This window comes from Anarrhichthys ocellatus, unplaced genomic scaffold (assembly GCF_004355925.1).
Source record: "Anarrhichthys ocellatus isolate YVR2014 unplaced genomic scaffold, GSC_Weel_1.0 scaffold5, whole genome shotgun sequence".
Classification (NCBI taxonomy): domain Eukaryota; kingdom Metazoa; phylum Chordata; class Actinopteri; order Perciformes; family Anarhichadidae; genus Anarrhichthys; species Anarrhichthys ocellatus.
The window spans coordinates 1,389,631-1,413,712 of NW_022280035.1; the positions used below are offsets into that span (position 1 = coordinate 1,389,631).

Consider the following 24,082-nt stretch of genomic DNA (forward strand, 5'->3'; position numbering starts at 1 on the left):
CTAAATAAGCATCCCAGCTAATAAACATTTGAGGGAGGAAAAAAAAAAGAATGACAAATTACAAGCTTCCACCGTACTTGGTGAAAGCACTGCTGCAGAGACGTGTTGAACCGAGCGAGCGTATGTTAAAAGACAAAAGATTTGAAAAGTGCACTTCTTCTCTGAGCAGTTGCTGCATTTAGCTGTGATGCAGCAGCACCGAGGCTGAGACGCACCGGTCCGCCTCACACAGTGAGAGCTGCTATCTGTTTCAACACTCCCAGAGCTAGCAGACAATAAGAGCCGGCCGAGGAGGCAATAAGAAGCATGCCCCCCCCCGCCCTAACTCATCCATCACACTGCCTTCACACAAACACACCAATCTTATATCCTTTAACTCCTCAGGATCATGTTTCATGCATCCTGTACGAAGAACTACCGACTGTACACACACACACACACACACACACACACACACACACACACACGTGCCAGAAAAAGCTCATTTGATCCGTCTTAATGTGGTTCTGGTAACTATTTTAAGGTGTTCTATTATTAAACGAGGGGGAGGCCGCACAGGAAAATTTAGAGGTGAATCCCTGCACGCACAATTCTAAAAAACACACGATGCATATAAACACTTTAAGGGCAATAACGGTAATGCAAGTAATGTGTAGCACAGCGAACATGTGATGTAGATCTAAACGCAGGTCGTCTCTTATTTCCTGCATCGTGGCAACAAGCAGCCTGGAAAACATGTGATCTCATCTCACTGGACGTGATTTAGCTCACTTCACTGATGCATAGATGGTGGTTTGGGCCTTGATGTGGAGGAACAGACCTGACACATTATCATATCCTTCATCATCATGAGGTGGATCTGTACGGCAGGAAGAAATCGAACAAAGATAAGACACACAGCAAAAAACAGGCAGTCACAGTTTAAAATGGTCCAACAGGAGCAGACTTTCAAGTGCTTTGAACTGCTTTGTAATCTATTCCACTTGTACGGCGCCGAGCACTGAGAGGCAGATCCAGTTCAGTATTTACTCGAGCGGTATCAAGAATTATTCAGTCCCCTTTGGTTCAGATGAACAGTAGCTTTCAATTTGCAAGGAGAAGAAATGTATAAACCGCGGCAGCTTCATCAGGATGCATCTACAAACAACGGTGGTGTGTGTCGCTCTCTTCCTGTTGCTGGTGAGGCTGAACACAGGATGCATCCATGACGGCGGACAAAGAGAGAGAAAAACACACTTTACTCTGATAGAAGAAAACACTTTTATCTTCAGATTGCATGCCAGCTGGTCCACACCAGGGTCTTAAAATAAGACGGATGAAATTCACAAAATACTTCTATTTCAGTGCGAGTTTGAGGCCGTGCAGAGATGTGCGAGGACCGTTCAACAACGCTCCATTTGGAGAGGAGGCGTGCACATAGAAAAGTGCATCATCTCCATAGAAGTGGATGTTATAAGTCTGTGCTGGAATAATAATGTAGATAGAACATAACGATAGTCCAAGCATGAAACCCAACCCTTTGGTTATTAAGAGGGAGGTGCTTCAAACAAGTTTCGGGGGTTCGATCCCTCCTCCTCGCTCCTCATGTCCGCTTGTCAAAGTGTCCTTGAGTGAGACGCTGAACCCCAAAGTTGCTCCTCAATGCTTACGGTGGCTTGAATGCAGCTACGTTGTGCTGTGTACGATTCTATGTGAAGACAAGTTTAAGTTCCCCTGTGTTCCATCAAACCAGAGTTCACCATCTGGTTCAAAATATTAACCAAAAGGTTCCCTTCAGGAGCTCCTTGCTTGTAGGAACCCGATAGAACGATCACGTTTGTGTGTTAATTTGACCGCTTCCTTCCTCTTAAAGCGGATCCTTAAAGGTCTCATATGATGCTCATTTCCAGGTTCATACTTGCTTTAATATTCACATGTTTCTGATACCGTCAGTCTGAATATTCACCCGTTGACATACACTAATAATTTAGAACTGTGACACGGTCTCTATACTGTATAGATGTGATGCTGACGGCTCGTTTAAAGGTATTTCTCTATGGATTGAGCGTTTCAATACTATAATAATAATCACAGCATTTAAAGCACTTTATAACAATCGAAAGACATGAAAATCTCATTGTTTTATAATGTGGAACCTTGATCATTTCAGTCCTGGGTGACTTATAATGTATATTTGAGTGAAAACAAAGGAAACGTACAGAAGAGTTTATCAGTCTGGAGTTGTGTTGTTGATGCGTAACCTTAAAGTTTTCACAGTTGTTTGCAAAGTTCCCTTTTTCTTTGTGTTCAATGGAGAACAAACTGACACAGCATTTGTTTTCAGGACACCATCATCATAATACTGCAAATACATAAATATTGCAATACTTTCACCAGTGTTACCTCCTTCAGTGACTTAAAAGACATTTACTTAAATGAAAATCTTCGAGATTGCCACCTTTAAAAAGCCACAAATGTTTTTCACTACTCCTCTACATCAGCTTATTAAACGTCCGATCATCGTTCACACGTCATCAAAGAAGCACACAAAGATTATTTTCCATCTTTATTTATAGTAAAAATACTTTAGATACATACAAGCTGTACATAAACGGTCTCAAGGAATCTCAACATCCAGGTCTTCTCATGGAAAAAGGAAACCGGTAACATGAACAGAAACAAGGCAAAAAGAACACATGGGAACAATCCAAACGTTTTCAAAAAAAGTGTGCAAGTGGAAGGCATTTGTTTTTCACAATGTTGGGAGTTTGAAGCCTCCTGTCACTCTACTCGGAGGAAAGTCAAGTTTGAAATGAAAATACTCTGCTAAATTTGACCAACGTCTTCTATTTCGATGTGAGATCTCTTTCAAGGTTTAGCAAGATCGATTTCATCAGTTTTCTAACACGAGATAAAGTCAGATGTTCCCTGTATGATGGACCGACAGCACAAAGCACCGTCATCTTCAGCTAAGGCCAAATCCTCCCATCGGCTCAGTGAAGCCCGGTAGAATCACACACGTGTCCGTCATGTGCCGGCAGTGAGCAGGTGTGTCAATAGTTGTTTGTTACAGTGTCCACGTTATTTACGCTTTCTTCAGCAACACAAGAGCAGCAAGCCAATTTCATTTCTCTCCTTACATAAATCAAATCAGGAGGCGACGTTCACGAATGGCACTGCTGTGTGTGTGTGTGTGTGTGTGTGTGTGTGTGTGTGTGTGGTGTTTTTTGGTCAGCGGTTTTAAGAGTAAAACCTGAAGGTGGCTTTGATGCCATCGGCGACGTGTTTGTGCATTAGGTTAGCTGCCTGATTCAAAAGCTTTATTACTTTTTGGTGATCATTCCGGGCGTCCTGGCAAAAACACGGAGCGAGAGAGCGAGAGAGAGAGAGAGAGAGAGAGAGAGAGAGAGAGATCGCGTCGTCGTATCCTTTGCCACACAAACGCAGACCACACAGCGCTGCAGTGAGCTTTTCCTCCAACAAACACTAATCTGTGACCAAACAGAGGCTTACAAAGTGAGTGAATCAATACCAAATGAAGAGGCTCGCTTAAAAAAGCCGTAAATGTGATAAAATATAAAACTTTTCCTCACCGCACATTTTCTCTCCTCATCAACCACACTTCTTTTTTTTTATACATATAAAACTATAGCGTTTACAATCATTTTCTGGCCCACCAGTAAGTCAATTTGTGTGCAAATCTCTATGGGATTGTTCTCCCTCGGTCTTGTCACTCAGAGTGCAGACACCTACTGTTTCAAACTGGCAGCGCTCCACGTTATCTCCCACCTCATCTGCTGATGCTATCGGCTCCTCTCGCCTCCCGCTCTGCAGCTCAAACGTCTGCGAGGAAGAGGTCTCGACATGTCGTCCGGATCCTCGGGTCCTGGACGCCGGTGGCTCCTCACTCGTTCAGGGATAAGATGATGTCGTCCTCGAGGTCAGAGTTGTCGGTGCTGTCTGTTGGTGCGACAGACAAATACGGATTTTAGAAACATGGGGATACAGAGACATGGGGGGGGGGGGGGCACTACATCTCCTGTCATTCTCTGGAATAAACCAAGACAGCAGTTTTCACATTCTGCTGGGAGAGACGACGTTTCCTCGCGGTGACCAGACAAGCATGAAAACACAGAACTGGACCAAACATCGGCCTCGTTGCATCACTTAATCCACCTTTCCCACTGTAGAACGAACACAATGACATCTTGCTTTTGTCTTTAGTGGAAAAGGTCACAGTCGGCATTCATTCATTCCCAACTCTGCAGCAGTCAAAGGTGTTTATTTGTATATTTAGCTCCTGGTTCCAAAAAGTGAAGCCAACGCTGAAGCGCCTTAAAGCTGCATTCTCTCTAGTGTCCAGCAGGGGGCGACTCCTCTGGTTGTATAGAAGTCTATGAGAAAATGACTCTACTTCTCTCTTGATTTATTACCTCAGTAAACATTGTAAACATGAGTTTATGGTCTCAATCTCTAGTTTCAAGTCTTCTTCAATACAGCATGATGTTCATTTAGTACATTATGGTCCATTTAGAGTCAAACAGACCATAAAGCAGGGGATGCTTTAGGGCGGGGCTACACAGTGATTGACAGGTCTTTAACCCTTTCATAGTGTGTTTTCACTTCATGAAAGTTAACTGTAGCAGTTTTGGTTTCCTAATAATGTCTTATTCAGCGTTCGGTTACCTAAACTTTAGCAGGTTTGTGCTAAAGGGGCTTGTTGCTCTGACAAGATCTGAATAACAATCTAGACTTGTGTCAAATCATAAACAGTAAAATCAAGCAAACTGAGTTAACCACGTACAAAGAACACATCCCCAGACTATCAGGATAAAAAAAAATAAAAAATAAAACTACTGACATGTTAGCTATCTGGTTAGCCATCGCTAAAACTGGTGGTTCTTCATTTAACTTATTATTATAAAATTCTAAACAACAACTTTTCAGCCTTTTTAAAAGTAGTTTTGGCAAATAAAGGATGATAAAGCTGCAGACACGGAGCAAAGAAAGAATAAAATGGAAGTAAAACTACAAATCCCACAATGCAGTGGTGAGGTGAATAAGAACCTGCAGACAGCGTTGCTCACTTCGAGCTCTACTCACCGTTGTCTCCATCCAGATCAACGTCGTCATTATCGGAGTCGTCCTCGTCGTCGTCGTCCCCGACGTCAACACCGTCTTCGAGCAGGCGTGACACCTCTTCGTCGGAGGGAGAGAATTCGTCATTCCCATCATCCTCCTCTTCATCGTCGCCGTTCTCCAGCTCGGCGATGAGAGGATCCGTGTCGATGTCATCGTCCGAGTCCTCGTCGTCGTCGTCTTCCTCCTGATCGTCATCCTCCTGACGACAAAGAAAGAAAATGGTGAGTTACAGAATCACAGCAACCTCAGAGTCGGTACGATATTTTAACCTGAAAAGAACAAAGTTGGAACCTGATCCTCCTCGTCCTCCTCCTCTTCCTCTGCAAGTCTCTGCCGGCCGACTTCGTACAGCCTGCACACCGTGTCAGTGTTCACAGAGTCTTGGTTCTACGGGACACGCAGGACGAAAAAGACATTTCATTGTAAAAAAAGACAAAAAGTCACTGACACCTAAAGCAACATCGTTAAGAGAATTTACCTCAATCACAGCAAGGTAGCAGTCTTTGGTATCAGTGCAAAGATCAAATATATTCCTCTTGACATCAATAGTGGCTGAGAAGAGAGCAAAGAACATGTGGAGGAAGTACATTCTCTGAAAATATTGCAATAAAAAACAAAATATTAAAGCAATCAATCAGGATTACCAACTACCGCATATACACATTCCAAGTAAAAACCCCTCCATCATCATGGAGGACTTGATAAATGACTTCATTATTTAATCTTTTTAATTGAACTCAATGAAAGGGAGGTGAGGGACACCTACCGATTGGTTTGTAGTCCGTGGCATTGAAGGTCCTGAACGACGAACCAAACGGACTTTTTATCTGCATCTCCATCATGTCGTCTTCATCGTCGGCCTGCAACATCGCTGCAGAAGCCAAAGAGCCACAGTACGAGTGAGAGAGTGAATAAAAAAACAAACCGGTGAGGTCGGGGCTCCGTGGTCGTCGTATTGAGCGTGAACCAGCTGGTTCTCTCTGCTGCAAGTCCAACGCTGAGCCTTCTGCCCATATGGCTCTGAGTGACGGTGGTATCAAGAGCGCGCACACACACACACACACACACACACACACACACACACACACACACACACACACACACACCTCTACAGGCTCCGTTCACACCTGCCTACAAACACACACATGCTCACTTTGCTTCATAATTACCCGCCTTTAGCTAAAAACACACCTTTCACACACTCGCGCCGACTGTGGAGCGAGTTGCAGGCTTGACGCCAAGCGCTGTGGATTACCCATCGTGCAGCGGCTTCTGTACGTACCTCCATAGATGACGGTGCCGTTGTTGTTGAAGACTATTCGGCACTGGTCCAGAGCGGGGACCGTGTGGAGGAGGTGGAAGGTCCGCAGATCCCACTGAACCTCTGACTAAGGACCATGACACCGCTTTTCGTATGTATCAACTCAATCTGCTTCGGATTTAATTACACAGCAATTAAAACCATCCACTGGGTTATGAAATCAATTTTCAGTGCAATAAATATTTAATGTTTGGCAGTGAAATTAAAGCTCATCCCATCATTAGAGCGACTACAACTTTAAACACTGATACGATCTTATGTTTTAACGTTGTGCTGTATATTCATTACTAAAGTCTAATGTTAAACGAGCTGTCTGTAACTGCACTAATGCAACCACTTTTAATTTGAGTAATTAGTTGCAAAGATTAGATGTAGGTCTATTTGTGATGTCCCCTTCAGGATGGATTGTAATAAATCTGATGATCCTTTAATGCTAAACTAAGATGATGGACATGGTACACATTACACTTGCTAACACATCAGAGTGTTAGCATTGTCATTGTGAGGGGACTTAGCATGCTGACGTTAGCATTGAGCTCAGAGAGCGTCGCGCCTCAGTCCAGCCACACAGTCGCCCACTGGATTGGCTGTAGACTCTTAAGCTTTGTTGAAGGCTGAATATCCTGTAAAGTTTAAACAATTTGATTTCTGCTGCAAAAATATTTACTCAAATGAAGATATTTAAGAGCTCCTGTTTCTAAAGTGTCTAAAGACAAATTATTTGTATAATTCCAAGACTATAAGTAGTGCAGGACACCTCACCGTGATTATGGCATTTTGTGATGCATTAAGCTGCTTTCCAACCACCACATACCTTTTCTTTGTACTTTTACTACGTACTGCAGCTGCCCTTACAAAGTATGTATACTATTTAATGTAGTATGCATTCAATTGGGACATACTACATCGTCATTACACTGCACATTTGACTCCATTGCTCATATATTCGTTGTGCAGAGGATTGTGGGTCAGAGAAGCCAGAATGCTTAAAAATGCAACCGGACATCCGGGTATTGTTGGCGTACTGCATTTGACACTGGGACGTACTAAATAGTATGTAGTATGAGTATTGGAAGGCTTAGTTAGTCTACTCTACTGCATTCTTATCAACCCATGCATTGAAGCCTCAAGGATACAATTTCCGTGTTGACGATGACCTCCAGGCCGTTGGGATGGAACACGCCGCTGATGTTCATGTTGAACTTGTCAAACTTGTGGATGGCCTGAGCCGTGCGCACGTCCCACAGCACCCCGTCGTTCAGCACCAGGTCATCTGTCGGGTTGAAGGTGGCACAGTTCCTCTTGTAGTTGTTGGCCAGGTCCGGGTTGTTTAACTTCAGAGTTACCTGACCCGTCTGGATGTCATAAATCTGGCAAAGAGAAGAGCAGAACGTAAGCCTTCACCACTGATGGGTAATGTGGTTTCTTCTGTATTTATCTTTTCATATCATGTTTGGAAACAGAATGCTGACAGACGTACCCGCGCTATGTGTTCCTTCGTCCCAATGACACGATCTTGTGAGAGCTTACTGAACTCCACGTAATGGTCGCCCAGAAAAGAATGCCTGAAGAGCAACATTTCAACATTTCATCAAAAACACGGAGCCAGTGTGAGTACAAACGCTGAGTCGTCATAAATGCCAGTAATGCCTTGGTTATACTGGAAGGATGAACGATGCCAACTGCTTGAGTTCCATGAACTGAAGACTGCAGCCCTCGGGCTGTTAGCGTGCATAATTAAACAGCATGTCATCTCTTTTCTGCAGCTCCCTCTTAGGTAGGAGGGACGTCACCGAAATGTACAGAACATCGGGTAACTCTGCCGTGAGAGAGCTGTACAGTCTATGTTTCAGACAGAAGCTGTTATCTATGCTCTCATCAGAGCCACCACACTCTTTTGAAAGAAACTAATTCTAACTTTAAGAACATGCGAGTTGCTGGTCTACCGCCGTCTTTATTTGTTTGTTTGTGTCATTGTGTGACTTTGGTTTGATTCACCAAAGTCCCACAATGACCTAAACAAACTAACCGACGGAGACGGCTGTCGACCAGCAACTCAGCCACGTTCTGGGAAATAAAATGATTTTTTTTTTTGTCAATGGAGTCTGGTGGCTCTGGCGAGAGCAGATAGATAAAACCGATTTAGTTCCCCCGACGGAAACGGCTGTCTCGTGGCAAAGTAAACAAAAATATTATAAATACTGCACACACTTGATGTATATTTTATACAACCTGATATTGATCTTTTTTTTTGGATGGGCCTTTTTAAAAGTGGCTGAAATATATTTTGATGACGTCCCCGTCCACAGCAGTACAGTGCTTCCGTTTCCCATTGCGGGACTAATAAAGGATTATCTTATCCCACACTGGGATAACTGTAGGTAATACACTGACTATATATATATATATATATATATATATATATATATATATATACACACACACACACTGGAGCGGTTGATCCACAGTCTATGGTCAAACTGTATTCATGTCGTACATGCCGTCTTGCAACACTGCAAATGTTTCAATATCTCAGACTTTGTGTGCAGCTGGTAAAAATAACAAATCTGTCTTTAGTCTCTCGTATCAACATCACTTACTTCATGATGAAGACTGATTTCATGCCCCACAGAGCAGACAGCGGGTAACTCCAAGAGGCCGACGTTAAGAGCAGAGAGCCATCCTAAAAACACAAAATGTGATGGTTAAACATCTCCTCCATACATGTTATAAATAGACTTATGAATATAATTTGAGAACCTGCAAATATTGCAAAACACATTTTCGAGCAGAGAGGGACTTTAAATATCTTATATATGGAGGAAAAGTAAGAATACACACATCAACAACAGCAAGACGAAGCATAAAACTGTTTCTCTACGAACCCGCGAGGGCTCCAGGTGAGTGATGGCTGAACTGTGACAGCTGTAGCTGGCTTCCTCCTGGCCTGTAAACACATTGTAGAGTTTGAGCTGCCCCGTGCACGTCCCGAGCATCAGGAACCGCTCGCGAGCTGAGAAGGCACAACACATGAACCCGCTCTCGTCCTCTTCTGCCTCCCGGAACACGGAGATGGGACGGAACCTGAGGAGAGGAGAAATAAATGTGGAGAAACATTTGCGGAGGATTGGAGGAGAAACCCCACGTTGTGCTCAAGGAAGGAAACAAAGCGACCCACCTGCTGAAGATGAGATGTCTGTCGAAGCAGCCTCCGTCCACCCCTCCGTATTTAGGATATATAACCCTCCGAGTGTGACGGGATGTAAAGTTGATGGGTGCTTGGCGTCTCTGTTTGGGCTCGGGGCACTGATGGGGGGTGAAGAGGGAGAAGGGCGGGCACGTTGCCACGGGGTTTTTACAGCGCGCATGCTGCTCCCTCAGGTACTCTGTGATGATGCTGTCTAACGCAGGCGGGGACGGCAGGTGCCGGTCGAACTGCTTCTTCATGGCCGGACTCTGGCTGAAGGCGCCGTGGTCAGACTTCTGTCTCAGCACCCGGGGTTTCTTGCAGCTCACCGTGGCGCACGCGGCTTGCCGTTCCCGCGAGAAAACGATCCGTCCGATGAGCGGGGAGCCGTTGGTGCACGGCGTGATGGACGTGGAGGGGAACACAGCGGAGGAGGACACGGTGGGCTGTGACGTGGAGGGACGTGTTTGTGGATTGCTGGACCCCGGGGTGGACGAGTGAGCGGGATGGCTTACGAGTCTCAACCCGACACCGTTGGCCAGACGTGGCGTGCGGGGTAACGTGGCGACAGGGGAGCCGGGTGGGGGAGGAGCGACGGGGGGGAAAGCAGAAGCCGCATGTGGCGGGTGAGACAGACACGCCATCGGGAGGTCTGCCTCCTTTGTGAGAGTCGTGGCTGTGTCGTGAAGGCCTTTGGCCACGAGGTGGTTCCTAATAAGCAGCAGCAGCTCTTTCTCAGGGAAGGAGATCCTGGACTTGGCGACCACGCTGGCCCTCTGCAGCCACGCCAGAGACACGTCCGTACCGATCAGCAGCGGCTTCCCGGAGATCCTCTCTATCAGCTCGGCCGCGAACTTGCAGAACTTGACGTGTTCGCTGCGTTTGTCCTGGAGCACGGGCTCCTTCATGAGCTGCTGGATGTGTCCGCTGCTGAACAAAGGCAGCTTGCTGATGATCTGTCTGACGGAGGTGGAGCGAGACAGACCCACCAGAGCCTTACAGGCCAGAGCTCGGATCTGATCTGCATCGGTAATGGGCATCTTCACCGTCAGCAGGGACAGCAGCACCTTCGGGACAGACACGGGAAGTTAAGAAACGATAGTTGACAAAACAAAGAGGAAGTCGCAGTCATGATACGAGCTGGACAAATACTCTGAATCACAGCAGCCCCGCCCTAAAGCATCCCCTGCTTTATGGTCTGTTTGACTCTAAATGAACCATAATGTACTAAATGAACATCGTGCTGTATTGAAGAAGACTTGAAACTAGAGATTGAGACCATAAACTCATGTTTACAATGTTTACTGAGGTAATAAATCAAGAGAGAAGTAGAGTCATTTTCTCATAGACTTCTATACAACCAGAGGAGTCGCCCCCTGGTGGACACTAGAGAGAATGCAGCTTTAACACACTTCAGCTTTGGCTTCACTGTTCCGAACCAGAGGTCGAGAATGAAAAACTTGTATTTGTCACCTTTTTGTGAGGTCACGCTGACCTTTGACCTCCAAATTTGAATCAGTTCATCCTTGAGTCCAAGTGGACGTTTGTGCCAAATCTAAAGGAAACCCCATCAAGGTGTTCATGATGAACGAGGACGGACCGGACGGACAACCCGAAAACATAACGCCTCCGGCTACGGCCGTCCCCGGCGCAGAGGCGTAACAACCACAAAGGCTTGAGAGCCTGGAACCGTTCAACGGTACCTTGATGCCGTTGTTGGACTGCACCACGTTCCACATCTTAGTGAGCACACTCTCGCTGGCTTTGGTCTGCTGAGGCAGGCGGCGACGGGGGGTGCCTGCGATGAACTTGCCAATGCTGGACATGCGTTTGTCCGGAGCACAGACGCAGTTGATGACGACCTGCAGAGCCGACTTCTGAATGTCGGCATCATTTACAAATACCTCTCCCTCTGCTACTGCCAGGACTATACTCATTCCTGAGGGAACATAAAAACAGACAATTAGAGAAAAAACCACAAAAATAATACTTGGGAGTTGCACCAGCTGGGCACAGGGTTTATGAAATGAATGAAAATACAAAATACAAAGCCACTGCATGATATTACATTCTGTGTAGAGTGAATAGGATTTATTATATTGGCGGCTGACCTAACATTCTGTAAATGCCATGCTGCTTGAACGTGTTAGCGACTATTGGTCGTATATGTTGTCGTTTCATGTAGAATATAAAACACGTAAGTAGCATCACGACCCCTACCAACAGTGGAAACAGAGGATCCTCCCTCATCAAGCACAGCGACGGCCTCCGACAACAACAGCTGGGTCTTTGGAACAACTGTGAGGATGCTCAGGATGTCGAGAGCATAACGCACTGTATCGCTCCTACAGGGCAAGAAACATTATAATACATTATCAAATCATTATACTCTCACATAACACATCATGGAATAAAGGAAATGAGAGTTACTTCCTGGTCCATACCTGCCATAGTAGGTCCTCCAGTCACAGGCGATGGAAATGAGCTGCAGGAGGAGCTGGACACATGACAGCTTGTGAAAGAACTCCGCTGGTTCCCAGTAGAGTCTGAGCGGACCGTACTCGATCAGAAACTCCATCATTTCCACCACCTGCTCGCGGCTATAGCTGACCGCCTGCAGGACGAGCACACAAATGATTAGGGCGGGAGTTCAGACGGATGTGCATTTAATTCACGCTGCCATTCCAAAATTTGGGATCACGGATTAGTTACAGTGAGATGAGACTCGTTATTTTTGAATTGTCATATAATTTTTACTATTTTGGGGCAAAAATCCCACCGATCGTTGTCTTGCCTTGTAGTATGGTTGGGAGTGAATGGGGGCGCCCCCCTCTGTGCGCTGGAGGGATTGCTTCACCTGCTCCACCTTGATGGCCAGGTGGGCCTCAAAGTACCTGCGCAGGGCCATGCAGGTGTGCTTGGCGGTCTGCCTGCTGGAGAAAATCTCGTCATCGCTCAGCAGCGCTCCCTGGTCCTCCGGGTTCAGGATCTCCAGAGTGCTGATCTGGAAACAGTCAGTTCACGTCATACACTAGTACACCCACACCATCAGCATCCGTTACACGTTTACGCGGCTACAGTGCGGATCGCATGCAGCGCACTGCCGGTCCGTCCTACCAGGTTGACGAGGCGTCGGAGCCCGTCCTGCCGGTCGAAGAGCTCCAGGACGGCGCGGAAGGAGAAGGAGATGGAGAAGAACATGGTGGCGTGGCAGCAGCCGGACGCGTGCGAGCACTCCAGCAGCCACAGCGTGTAACCAACCACGTCCGACAGGATGGAGTGAGGCAGCATGCACACCTGGAGAGGAGAGGACACACTTAAGAATACAGATGTGCAACACTGATAATAAACTAATATCATTTTGAAGCAAATAACGCAATATCTATGTCACGATTACTGTGAATGAATATATAATTATATTATTGTTATTTTAATTACATTATTTGGATAGCAACATTGTTTTCATTTATTTTTAACACAATGAAAAACATAGAGTTGCTGCATTAACTCAAAATAAATAAAGACTCCGCCTGTTTTTAGAAATGCCGGTCTATGCAAAATGGAGTATAATAATTGCAATAGATTCAAAATATAACAACTATTTAGAAGAAAAATTTTAATTCCACAAGCTCGGTAAACTGCGCTGTCCACAGAAATAGGTCATTCACTTCATCGTGGGTTAAATCTAAATCCTGAACATAATTAAAGAAGGGCCTGCATATACGTTCATAAATGTAAGCCGTTATCCTTTTATATGCAAGTTATCTTTTCTAAGTGAAAGCTTGATAACATCCATCTTATCCGTTGAGTTGTGCTTGCTCTGTGAATATTTTTCTAAACTAATTCATCTTTTTAGCGTTGAGCAAGCTGAGGACTATAAATGATCTTTCACTATAAATCTTTCTCTGGATACAAACCCAACAAAAAGAGCTTCAGATCCAGTTTCATTTGTTTTAAAGTAATCACTTGATCTTATTCCACCGGTGTGTCCACATTAACAATTTATACTGTACACGTTTTTTCTTCCACGCATTCAACTTCACGTTTGGTGCAGAGATGCAGTTTTGTTGTATGCAACACATTTACACTCAAGATATTTTTGAGCAAAATGATGTATAAAGAGAAAATGATGACCATAAAGTGGAGGAACTTGGTGTTCATTTAACTTAAATACAACAGACCAGTTCATAATTGTATCATTACATTTTAAAGCATCCTTTAGGTACTTTTGAGATAAATCACAATATCATCATTATCTAAATCGAGACAATATCTTATTTCACAATGCAGTATAACTGCCAAGCTTTCCTTTGACATGTACGGCACAGAGTATAGTGTGTTCCCATGCTGTGCGTCTGTTCTGTACCCTTTCCATGGCGTCCTGGTTATAGGCGAGGTAGTACAGGCACAGAGACACTCCGGTAGCAGCCATGGACGGCCGGGGGATTTCCAGCAGCTTCTGAACTCCTCCGTGAGCCACGAACTCTGCAGCGAACTTCTTGTGCAGCAGCAGAGACGCCAGGTACTGCGAGAAGAGAGAGAAGTCAGAAGAGCTGTGGACCTTCTGCTTCGGCCCCATGGAGGGTCACCGGGGGGGGGGGGGAGAACGGTGTTTACCTTCAGAGCCTCGAAGGTGAGCTGCACGTCATTGGTCTGCTTTAGGTCCATGTAATGCATGAGCAGCTCACGAGCTCCCATCTGCATGAACACGGCCAGCAGCTGCAGGGAGGAGGAGGAGCATCAAGAACACTGAAATCATGTTTTCACTGGTGAACCCTGTAAATGGCTGGTCACTGGAACCAATGGTGTCTTTAGCTTCTTCCTGTACAGACTACAAATGCACGAGGTGAAGACAAAAAAGCTTGAGTAGGGTGTCGTATCAAACTAGAATATCTAAGGAATCGATTGGTACCAACATGTCACGCAACAACTTATAAGTGAGCATGGGGATGGCCATCACATACCTCCGTCATAATGTTCTATGCTCTTTTACACTGTCAGAAATGATTTTAATGAATTTTATACATTTGATTTACGACTAAAACAACTTGGCGCACACTGCTGAGCTCCATGTTCCCAGCTTTCAGATAGATAACTTCTATGTGGTGTATACTGTTAACTTTTTATCTCCGCTTATCATCCTCTGTCCCCAAGTCCTCCAAACAAAGGGCCAGAGTGGTGAGAAGTTAAGGAAGACTGACATCTACTGGTAAGTCTGTGACAAGACAAGGAAAATGTATAACTTGCATGAAGTGATTTTAAAAAAGCACATTTGCATGCTTCAGAAGAGCATTTTACTGTACATTGTGTAGACCGGTGGGAAGGGACAAACCTCCTGATATTCTCCCAGAGGAGTGAGATACTGAAGGATGAGCCTCTGTTCGATCTCCGGGGTCAGAGGGTACAGGTGGTAATTGTTGCCGATCACCCAGGGGCTCGTCTCAGACCAGCTGCTGTTGGAAAGCTCACTGAAGTTCCTGTCTGGGTCTGGCAGAGAGAAATTTAGCTTCTGTTTCAGGGTCCTGCCGCTCTCTCTCTCCGCCTTCCTTTTTAGGTAGCTGCTGCCGTCCGACACGCCTTGGTGTATCAGCGACCCCGGGGCGGACATGGGCTTCATCATGGTCTTAACGGCCGAGTTGGCGTGGCTGCTGGTCTTATGGGGGGAGTTGAGTCGGAACGAAAGCTCGTTTTCGGGCTCGATGGTCGAGAAGGGAATTCCGCCGTCCTCCTCCGGCCCCGCCCCCTCCGCTCCGTTTCTCCCCGGTGTGAAGGGCTTCTCCTCGAAGCCTCCGTCGACGGTCTCCTCGTCCAAAGGCAGCAGCGGCTCGCTCAACGTCTTCCTGGGGCTGGGGCGTTTGATGTCCCTTTTATTCTCCGCGTCCTTATCCTGAAGCTCACGCATCCGGTGCAGCATCAAAGGAACCTGTCAGAGTGAGGCACGAAAAAAAACAAGTTGACGGAACAACGCTCCTTCACATCACCTGGTGACGATGAGCAAACTGCTCTGATGCATTGTGGGATAACACAGCTCTTGTTGTAATGCCTCGTCTGTCACTGTGTACTTTCACATCATTCGTTAAAAGTAAAACGTGAGAGCAGAATTCCACACTGACCAAAACAGAGTTCTCCTCCCTGTAGTTGGCTGCGATATCCTGGTTCTCCATAGCGCCGGCCAACAAGCCTGTGGCGTAGATTCTGAGGGGCTGCTCGGCCTCCTGAGCCCACTTAAACAGCCTTTCAACTATGCCCTCCTGAGGAGAAGGAACACGGGAGAACGGTGAAATACGTAGAGAAACGAGAACATGAAGACATTCTGTATGTTGTTCTTATTTTCTGATCGCTTCCATTGTTTAGATGTAGCTTTAAATAAAAAGTATTGATATTGTAGGTTTTGTTAACTTTTCAAAATGAACCTTTGAAAGATTTTGTAACTTAAAAAAAAAGAATCAGGGGAAAGTTTACCTCTGTCCTCACAGAGCGACAGTCAAAGAGTAACCACCCTGCAGGCTGGACTGAGACTCCACAAACAAAAAAATGAATACCTCTTGCTGTGGGACGGTTTACTTTATGTGTGCACGCTACACACCAATACAAACTGTCCCCAGTAGAAGGTGTGTACACATGTATTACCTGATGTACCTCTAACCTCTGAACACAACATGTTGGATGTGCAGGTAGAAGACTACAAGAACGTTACAGCTCAAATAAACGACACGCGTTGTTTGAACAGAGAAAAAGCTAAACACTGTTATCTCATCATGAACTCAGAAATGACCCACCTTCTCCTGAAAGACCACGGCCGTCTCCAAACCAGGCATGATGTTCTGAAGCAGGCGACAGGCTGCTGCATTAAGGGAGAATTCTCTGCTGGTCATCACATAGCTATTCACCAACTACAGAGGGAAGAAAAGAAAACCAATCACCGTCTGACTCAGACACGAGAATATAAATCCCCCCCCTTCTTTTGCATTAAATGTTTTGTCTCCATTGTACTCTATCCATTCGTACCGTGTTCATGAAGTCATCATTCTTGAACAGGATCTTGAGCAGGTGTCCTAACACGCATTCGGGGTCAGCTCTCCCTAGTGGCCAAGAGAGAAATATCAAAAACGCACATACACGTTAATCAAATCTCCATTAATCTTCACATGATGTGTTGTTTTGTTTTATTTTCATACCAGGGTGTCGGTCATCAAAGGGGTCAGGGTCCGCTTTGTGGTACTCCTCTGTCTCTTTCTCAACCAGCTCAGAGATTCTGTAAAGTTTCAGCACATTTACCACCTTTACCCACCAAAACACACCCGTCTGTAAATGAGCACAGAGGCACAGCTACTTACTTCGTGAGGATGCTGACCAGCTCCTGAGTGCCGCCTTGCTGCTCCCTCTCCCACTGTTCCAGTAGAGCAGTCAGCTCTGCCTTGGAGTCCACACTGGCAGAAGCCGACGCCATGGCGCAGCCTGTCAGGGTGGCATGCACTTAATATCATTTGATTCCATTAATAACACATCCAGTCCAGACTCATCTGATACTCCATGGGGTCAAAACAAAGAGCGCTGCTGTTTTGCATTTATTTATAATCTTAAAAAAGTCAACATAAACACCCCTGAGACACAAATACAGGGAAAGCGTGATTGCAGTCAGATGATATATGTCGCTAATAATCAGGAGAACAATGAGTTAAGAACAACTCGTGTGTCTGTGTGCAGCCGCTTTCCAAGGACTGCAACTGTCAAAAACATTACTTTTCAAGTTAGCATATAAGAATAAAATATTCTCGCATAATTTCTGCTTTGATTGGGAGATACAGCTCCAACACTCAACACCACCAGCATGTTTTCCCCTTCAGTTACTTGCAGACATTAATCACTGTAACGGTCTGCCTGTTGCGATGTTTGGCTAGCTACACTGTGGCTAAACAAGGAAGCTAACACACACACACAGCTCGCTAGCGACACTCTTAAAAGTGGTCACTTTTGACTTCCTGTGCTATAGTCCGCAATAAGCCTGAGCTGTACAGACACGTCCAGTTTATTCTGTCCAATTAAAATCATACTTGAACCAACGGAAGCTGCCTGTACGCGTAACCACCACCTAGCACTGAGGTGTTAGCAAAGAGTAGCTAGCTAGCAGCATCACAGGTGAACCTGGCTACTTAGCTAGCATGCTAACTTTACCTCGTTGTTCCGCTCAGTTCTTCTCCGGTTTTACCAAATTTGCCGAGACTTGTATCCACCGATACCGGTCCAGACCGGATGGTTCCTATGTAACTATCTACGTACCGATCACCGTTTCACAGCCAACGCTTAGTTTGCTTTATTGTAGCTTTGTGTCCAGTTTATTATCATTATGGCGAACACGTTCCCGACGTCATTTCACAAGCGACAGTCCACTTTTAATGACGAAACGACTCAACAGCAAAACATTACGAAATACCCATTATTTACTTGTACAAAAAGAAATATATTTTATTGAAAGTAAGGGATAGTTCAAAATAAAGCATTATACGTTTTTGTCTCATTTGATTATAAACATTCAAGAATTGGTTATATTCACATAAAACTATTAGTTCACATACATATTACCAACATAACAAAAATACTGCTGCAAATATATCATAGGAAATAGTTTGCATAACTGATGACAAAAACAAATCATTGGTGCCATATAAGATTCAGGGAATATAGTGGATTATGGTTTATATTGAGTCAGTAAACAATTCATTCTTCTGTGGCGCATGCATACAAATGACACGCAACAATACAAATGATTTCCTAAACATTAGTTATCATACAGTAAAAAGGTGAATAGACTTTCTGTGTTGCCTCGAAGGGCGCCGATTTAAGATGCTTCATCAGCTCTACTAACTTCTGAGGCGTTCATACTGTTTGAAATGCCCTTGTTTGACTGCCCACGTGTTCATGGAACTACCCACTAGTCAGTAGAACCGACTTGCATGTAAAACGTATTTCGATATCTAAAGGAAAGGAAAGGAAAACCTTCATACACAACCGTTGCAGTTTACATCACAGTACAGCAACAGGTAGCAGGATAGTTATCTGCATTTACTTTGAACTCATTCCCGTAAACAAAGTAAATGTGTGATTTTCCTTTCCAAGAGTAGGTCACCTTGGTGACAGGGATCAGCTCGATGGTTTGACGCTGCAGACAAAAAGAGCAAATATGAGCATTTTATGCAAACACCAAATTAGGCTTCAATCCCAAGTATTGTCCGGTCTTTTGACATTGATAAGATATTATTTTGCATCCAAATAGAAGGCTTTAAATAAAGTAGATGTTACCTGTTGCAGGATGCGTGACGTCCTTGAGTACTTGCCCTGGTGTTCACCGACAAGGCGCTCTGCAGCATTCACCACCACAGGGTCTGGGAAGCCCATCAGTGGGTAGACCTGCACAGAGAAATAATTAATAATGCTGAATTACTGTTGATGACTTTCATTTATTTGTTGACGGATCGAGCAGGATTACATATTGCATTACTTATGACCTCTGTATAAATAGAGTAGGTTTTAGGTCCTCTGGCACGAGTCTGTTAGTTGTTCCAAAGTGCAGGAATGAAACCTTTGCTGAATCAGCTTTTAGCTCCTGAAACAGTCTGTCTGAGGATCTGAGAGCTGCTAGAAATGTTGAACTCTTTAAATGTAAACTTTAAACCTACCTATTCAGCCAGGCCTTTGATTAAGAACGGTTTATAGACATTTTAATAACTTTATTCACTTATTGTATTTAAGTTGTAAAATGTTATTCTGTTTTATCGTTATATCAATCACTTATTTTATTGTATTTTAGTTATATACTTTTTTCTATTTTATTATTATAATTTAAAGCTATTTTACTCCCACCACTGTAAATATAGCTATTAATTAATTATTACATTTTATAGTTTTTTTGACTTGCATGTATTGGTCTAAAGTTGATACATTTTTTACTTTAATTTTTTTGCTTTATCTGTCGTTTATTCTGTTCAAACTTGTTGCGTCTTATTTTTTTGGGCTTGTCAGTTGTCTGCGAAGCACTTTGAGCGGCACTAAAAATGTATGAAAGGTGCTATACAAATAAAGTTTTGATTGATTGAACACCGTGTCAACGCAGTACAAGAGGGCCGCATAGTGAGAGGAGCGTGTCAGTAGCAGCAGATCTCCCTCAGTGTCACACAGGATGCGTTTAGCCGCAGATCTTCTGTGTGGTCGCCCACGTTTTGGCAGTGCTCAGACCCCAAAACACAATAACTGTAAAATACACTTGAAGCCTAAAAAGAAGCTCACCGTTAACCTTGTAAAGCACAAGTGTAAAACAAATTGTCATGTCAGCTGTGTAGACCATTGAATCGATCAGAACATTGCATTGACAGCCTGTGTGTGTAGATACTCCACTACATGCTGAAGTCTTACACCAACTTGCAATAAACAAGATTTAATGGAAAAACTTTTCTCTCACTCACTATTAATACTTGTGAATAAATGTGTTTAGTTTGAACAATGAATACAGTAGACTAAGCTTTTAAAAAGACATTTAAGTGAAGGACAATTCTAAGCAATATGCACGTTCTCTGTATTAAAAAAAAAACATAATCCTCCCATGCCCGTATCCTGAACCCCCTGAGAAAGTGAGAAACACTCTCTTACCAGGTACTGAGAGTCTCTGAAAAGCTCCTTGCCAGAGACTTTGCTGAGGTTGTCCAGCTGCAGTCCACTTGACTGTTCCACAACGTAGTCATCAGAGTTGTTGGTCCTGCAAGCACGAAGATAAAACATATAAACATCAAAAGTTACACGGTGACCCACGCTGTAAAGTAACCATAGAAGTTAATGACTTTCAGATCGTTAAGAAAAGACAATTCTAAGCATCATGACGCACCATTTCACAGTGAGGCTGATGTAGACCAGCAGCTGTTGTTTTCCATGACATGTTGGACATTGCATGGATCCTTGACCGTGGCAGTGGTTGCAACTGTGAACAGAATACTGTCTATCAGCATCTTTGAGGAGAAGCACCAAAACTGTGCCGTTTATAAACTGTACTTTTACTTCATCAGACTCTTACTTCTCCCTCCCTCTGCCACCGCAGTGGTGGCATCGATCTTCTCCGTGGCGATAACCAGACCCGTTGCACACCCAACAGACTTTCTGACGGGGGCAAGAAAAGAAATCACATGATCAGCCGATGATCGAAAAGGTCTTTGAAGTAAACCCTTTTTGAATGAGGTCTGTGGACTTCACTTACATTACCAGCGCCGGCGCAGTCTTTGCAAGGTTTTCGGCCCATTCCCACACACACGTGGCAGGACTGTACGTGAAATAGATTTCTCATCAGGAACGATCTCTAAAAGCTATTACAGGAGTTTTGTTCCATCCGCAAACCTTGTGTTGTATAATTCACCTTTGTGGACGACGTGTAGGGAACCTTCATGATCTGTTTGTCTTCCACGAATAAACTGGGGACTTTGACAGGAACGTCCCAAGGACCCGGAGGCGGTTGGGAGAAGGCGTCCACTGGCTGGCCTGATCCAAATAGAACATACCAGATCATCAGTGAGAATAGCAGACTGACAGCAGACAACAGAGAATTCAACTCATGTATTTAATGCACAAGGTGATAGTCCTGTACCATGGTACGGCTCGTGACTCCACTCTGTAGATCTTGATTCAGTGAAGGTTTCCAGGCGGTACTACAACACCAAGCCAACGAGAAATTCTTATTCATGCACTAAACATCCAAAACGATGACAAAAGCTTTTACTCCTACTGATTATTTTCCTGCTTTTCCAAAACACACACAAACGCGTATAAAAGAATGACTTCCTACCCTGTACGTGTTGAATGCGTCCATGCTGGTGATCACACCGTCCTTCACTGGCGCTGCACTGTAGCAGCACTTGCTGGAGGCGTACAGGGCTAACGCCTCCCGGGCAGTTTCTTCAGTTATAGACGGGATGCTGTCAGCAGCGAGGGAATGAAATGCATCATGAGACGGAGTTTAATCTTTATTTAAACATAGACAGGTTGACAGATTTGACAGGTGAAGAAGCCAATGCCAAGACAAAACAGGAATCTAGAAACACAACGTATTAAAGATAAAACATCGGACCACAGCTGTTATTGTTTGTAAACAATCAGGTTGTAAAAGGACTCCAGGTTGTTTTTGTAAATGAGAAGGTTCCTCTCTTCAATAAAAGCTGAGAGCTGCGAGAGGCGTGAACTCGAACACGTTACTTATCCACTGTGTGATGTTACGGCATTCCTGACACCCACTTCAATAAAAACATATCTCCTAGCACAGAAGAGGATTTAATGGAGTAGGAGGAATATTTTGGGGAATTATATTTAACCAGAATGCCTCATGAAGGGAAAAAAAAAGTTCACTCTTTGAATAATTACGTCACTGATTTCAGTTCAACATTTCAAGAGGAAGTGGCTGTTATAAGAGCGCTAGTACTGCTTTAATGTTACGACACATCATGGAAATTAGTTTTTGCAATATCTTCAGCGGGGATGTTGAGGAGGGAAAAACAGAAATAGTTCAGCTTACTTCCACTGTGGCTGTTCAGGTCCAGGTTGAGGCTGGGGAGCCGGGGAAGCCGGCATCGGAGGGGGCAGATACCCACCTACAGCAGATATAGAACGTTTGTTGTTCCGTTTAATCGATCATCTTAACAGCAATCACTCAGAGTCCTCTTCTTTTTTTACTTACAATATACACTCAGTGGTCAGTTTATTAGGTACACATTTAAAATCCAACAGTCCATCCATGAGTTCCACCTTTACACAGATGATAATGGTCATTTTTGCTTTACACTGTCAGAGAGGTTTTAATTATGCATGTACTGTATATTTATTATGGTGGTTGTAGTTCCATATTGTGAGGGGTTTCTACTGTGTTGCCTCCCGCATTTGTAAACATGAGGGGGAGAAGTATTATAAACAGATTCCAATATGATGCAGGCCTTGAAAAATGAGATTAAATAGAATATGCAGCAGAGCTGTACTACTGGATCCGGTTTAGATTGTATGGATGTACTCTAATAAAGCGGACAGGGCTTGAACATGACAGCACTGCGTAAAGGATGTTTACTGTACCTCCTCCTCCTGCCAAGGTGCCTTCATAGCCCGGCATGCTGTCAAACATGCTGGACGGAGGAGCGCTGGGGCCCAAGAAGTCAACAGCAGCGGCGGCGGGTGGGGCGAACATTGCTTAAACGAAACAAGAAGAACCAGTTCAGGTAATGGCTGTCGGCCTATGAGTTCCACATTTTAAATCAAGCTTCTATGAATTACACAAACGAGTAGACCACATGTATATACACAAAGGGGGGGGGGGGGTCTCTTTTTCTAAGCGGAATTCTTGAAGGAATTCCCAAGTTGCGAAAATATTGTTTTACAAGTCAACACCAGAAGGCAGGGTCGCGAGAGAGCGAGAGCGAGAGCGAGAGAGAGACTGAGACTTACCTTGCCCCTCCGTGTTATAATCCATACTGAGGTGTTTTACAGCTGCTTTAAGGGGTTAAATCCTTCAACAAACTATATAACGTGTATGTAAGTAGCGGCGCACAGAACACCCGACGAGCTGGGCGGTGACAGCAACCTCAAGCAACCCGCACGTAGAAAATGACGTCACCCTTGCGTGTGTGGGTTTGTGTGTAAAGCGGAAGTGTGCAATTACAACACTATTGTGAAAGATTTTGGCTGCCATGTAAAAAAGAAAGGCTTAAAGTTCAGTGCACCCCCCCACATGGAGCTTACCGGGTGCTCCCTGCGCGGGTACGTATCCCGGATTGGCCATTCCGTAGTTTCTGTTCTGGTGGCTGGTAACCGAGAAACGAAAGTTAAGAACAAACAACATTCGCTACACTTTGTTTGGAGTAAAACAATACAAATACATAAAATAAACTAGTTATAATTATAAATGATAAACAATAAAGCGACGCTCACCCCAACACCGGCTGATACTCCATGTCAAAGCCCTGGAAAACAACCAACGCACGACCACACACAACTCTTCATATGGTCTCTAATCACACACACACAAGTGTTCGTGACGAGCGTAACATGTGACAAAAATGTATTATTAACCCTACCTTTTAATCACACCACACACCCCACCGTTTTCGAGAATCTTGCAAGTCAGCAACCGTCTCTTCTCTCAGAAAGTAATACAACTTTTTGTGTGTTTTTTTTGTTTCAGCTCGGGGGCTCGATCTTCTGTTAATTAATCTGATAAACCTCAGTTTAGCGAAGTACCAGTTATAGCCTCCCTCCAAAGTAAAAGTCCAATCTGCCCAGGAAGTGCGCACAAATTCCTTTTTATGAGCAGTAAACTGAATTTTTTTAAGTGGGCGTGCAGGTTGTGCGTGAAGCTTAAAATAAAATAACATAAAGCTCACAAACACAACAACAACACACTACGACATTCATGTTGTTTCATTTCGTAGATTTTG

At 44.4% G+C, this 24,082-nt stretch overlaps 2 protein-coding genes across 5 annotated transcripts; both read right to left on the bottom strand.

Annotated features, from left to right (window-relative positions):
* Positions 1 to 2,532: 2,532 nt before the first annotated feature.
* On the bottom strand, positions 2,533 to 18,006 carry dcaf1 (ddb1 and cul4 associated factor 1). Of its 2 annotated transcripts, XM_031844784.1 has the most exons (25): positions 17,805 to 18,006; positions 16,967 to 17,087; positions 16,808 to 16,884; positions 16,638 to 16,711; positions 16,409 to 16,522; positions 15,743 to 15,880; positions 14,962 to 15,552; positions 14,247 to 14,348; positions 13,996 to 14,154; positions 12,747 to 12,926; positions 12,424 to 12,633; positions 12,074 to 12,243; positions 11,850 to 11,974; positions 11,333 to 11,568; positions 9,621 to 10,696; positions 9,328 to 9,526; positions 9,043 to 9,125; positions 7,923 to 8,007; positions 7,579 to 7,812; positions 6,404 to 6,497; positions 5,888 to 5,992; positions 5,600 to 5,673; positions 5,413 to 5,508; positions 5,083 to 5,320; positions 3,884 to 3,939 (listed from the first exon to the last, which is right to left on the bottom strand). In XM_031844784.1, exons 2-25 carry the CDS (start codon positions 17,077 to 17,079, stop codon positions 3,884 to 3,886), a joined length of 4,629 nt encoding a protein of 1,542 aa, XP_031700644.1. In that variant the 5' UTR covers positions 17,080 to 17,087; positions 17,805 to 18,006. The 2 variants fall into 2 exon arrangements, with proteins under 2 accessions (XP_031700643.1, XP_031700644.1); XM_031844783.1 differs by lacking the exon at positions 17,805 to 18,006 and having other exon boundaries at positions 2,533 to 3,939; positions 16,967 to 17,079.
* A 63-nt stretch (positions 18,007 to 18,069) lies between these two features.
* On the bottom strand, positions 18,070 to 23,945 carry ssuh2rs1 (ssu-2 homolog, related sequence 1). Of its 3 annotated transcripts, XM_031844786.1 has the most exons (14): positions 23,723 to 23,945; positions 23,577 to 23,608; positions 23,388 to 23,449; positions 22,725 to 22,838; positions 22,177 to 22,252; positions 21,454 to 21,583; positions 21,256 to 21,316; positions 21,028 to 21,149; positions 20,872 to 20,934; positions 20,692 to 20,774; positions 20,506 to 20,598; positions 20,274 to 20,379; positions 18,930 to 19,037; positions 18,070 to 18,789 (listed from the first exon to the last, which is right to left on the bottom strand). In XM_031844786.1, exons 2-14 carry the CDS (start codon positions 23,597 to 23,599, stop codon positions 18,649 to 18,651), a joined length of 1,182 nt encoding a protein of 393 aa, XP_031700646.1. In that variant the 5' UTR covers positions 23,600 to 23,608; positions 23,723 to 23,945; the 3' UTR covers positions 18,070 to 18,648. The 3 variants fall into 3 exon arrangements, with proteins under 3 accessions (XP_031700646.1, XP_031700645.1, XP_031700647.1); XM_031844785.1 differs by lacking the exons at positions 23,577 to 23,608; positions 23,723 to 23,945 and having other exon boundaries at positions 23,388 to 23,557; XM_031844787.1 differs by lacking the exons at positions 23,388 to 23,449; positions 23,577 to 23,608; positions 23,723 to 23,945 and adding an exon at positions 23,094 to 23,380.
* Between the last annotated feature and the right edge of the window lie 137 nt (positions 23,946 to 24,082).

Excerpts from the sequence above, each read along its gene's own strand:
- dcaf1 (XM_031844783.1), bottom strand. The coding sequence starts at position 17,079 with ATGGCGTCGGCTTCTGCCAGTGTGGACTCCAAGGCAGAGCTGACTGCT. Across the intron at positions 15,881-16,408 it reads CCGTGGTCTTTCAGGAGAAG|GAGGGCATAGTTGAAAGGCT; the intron begins GTGGGTCATTTC and ends CCTTCTCCTCAG. Across the intron at positions 14,155-14,246 it reads TCACCTTCGAGGCTCTGAAG|TACCTGGCGTCTCTGCTGCT; the intron begins GTAAACACCGTT and ends CTCTTCTCGCAG.
- ssuh2rs1 (XM_031844785.1), bottom strand. The coding sequence starts at position 23,487 with ATGTTGTTTGTTCTTAACTTTCGTTTCTCGGTTACCAGCCACCAGAAC. Across the intron at positions 22,253-22,724 it reads CACCTTGGCAGGAGGAGGAG|GTGGGTATCTGCCCCCTCCG; the intron begins GTACAGTAAACA and ends TATCTGCTGTAG. Across the intron at positions 21,150-21,255 it reads GAGTCACGAGCCGTACCATG|GCCAGCCAGTGGACGCCTTC; the intron begins GTACAGGACTAT and ends TATTTGGATCAG.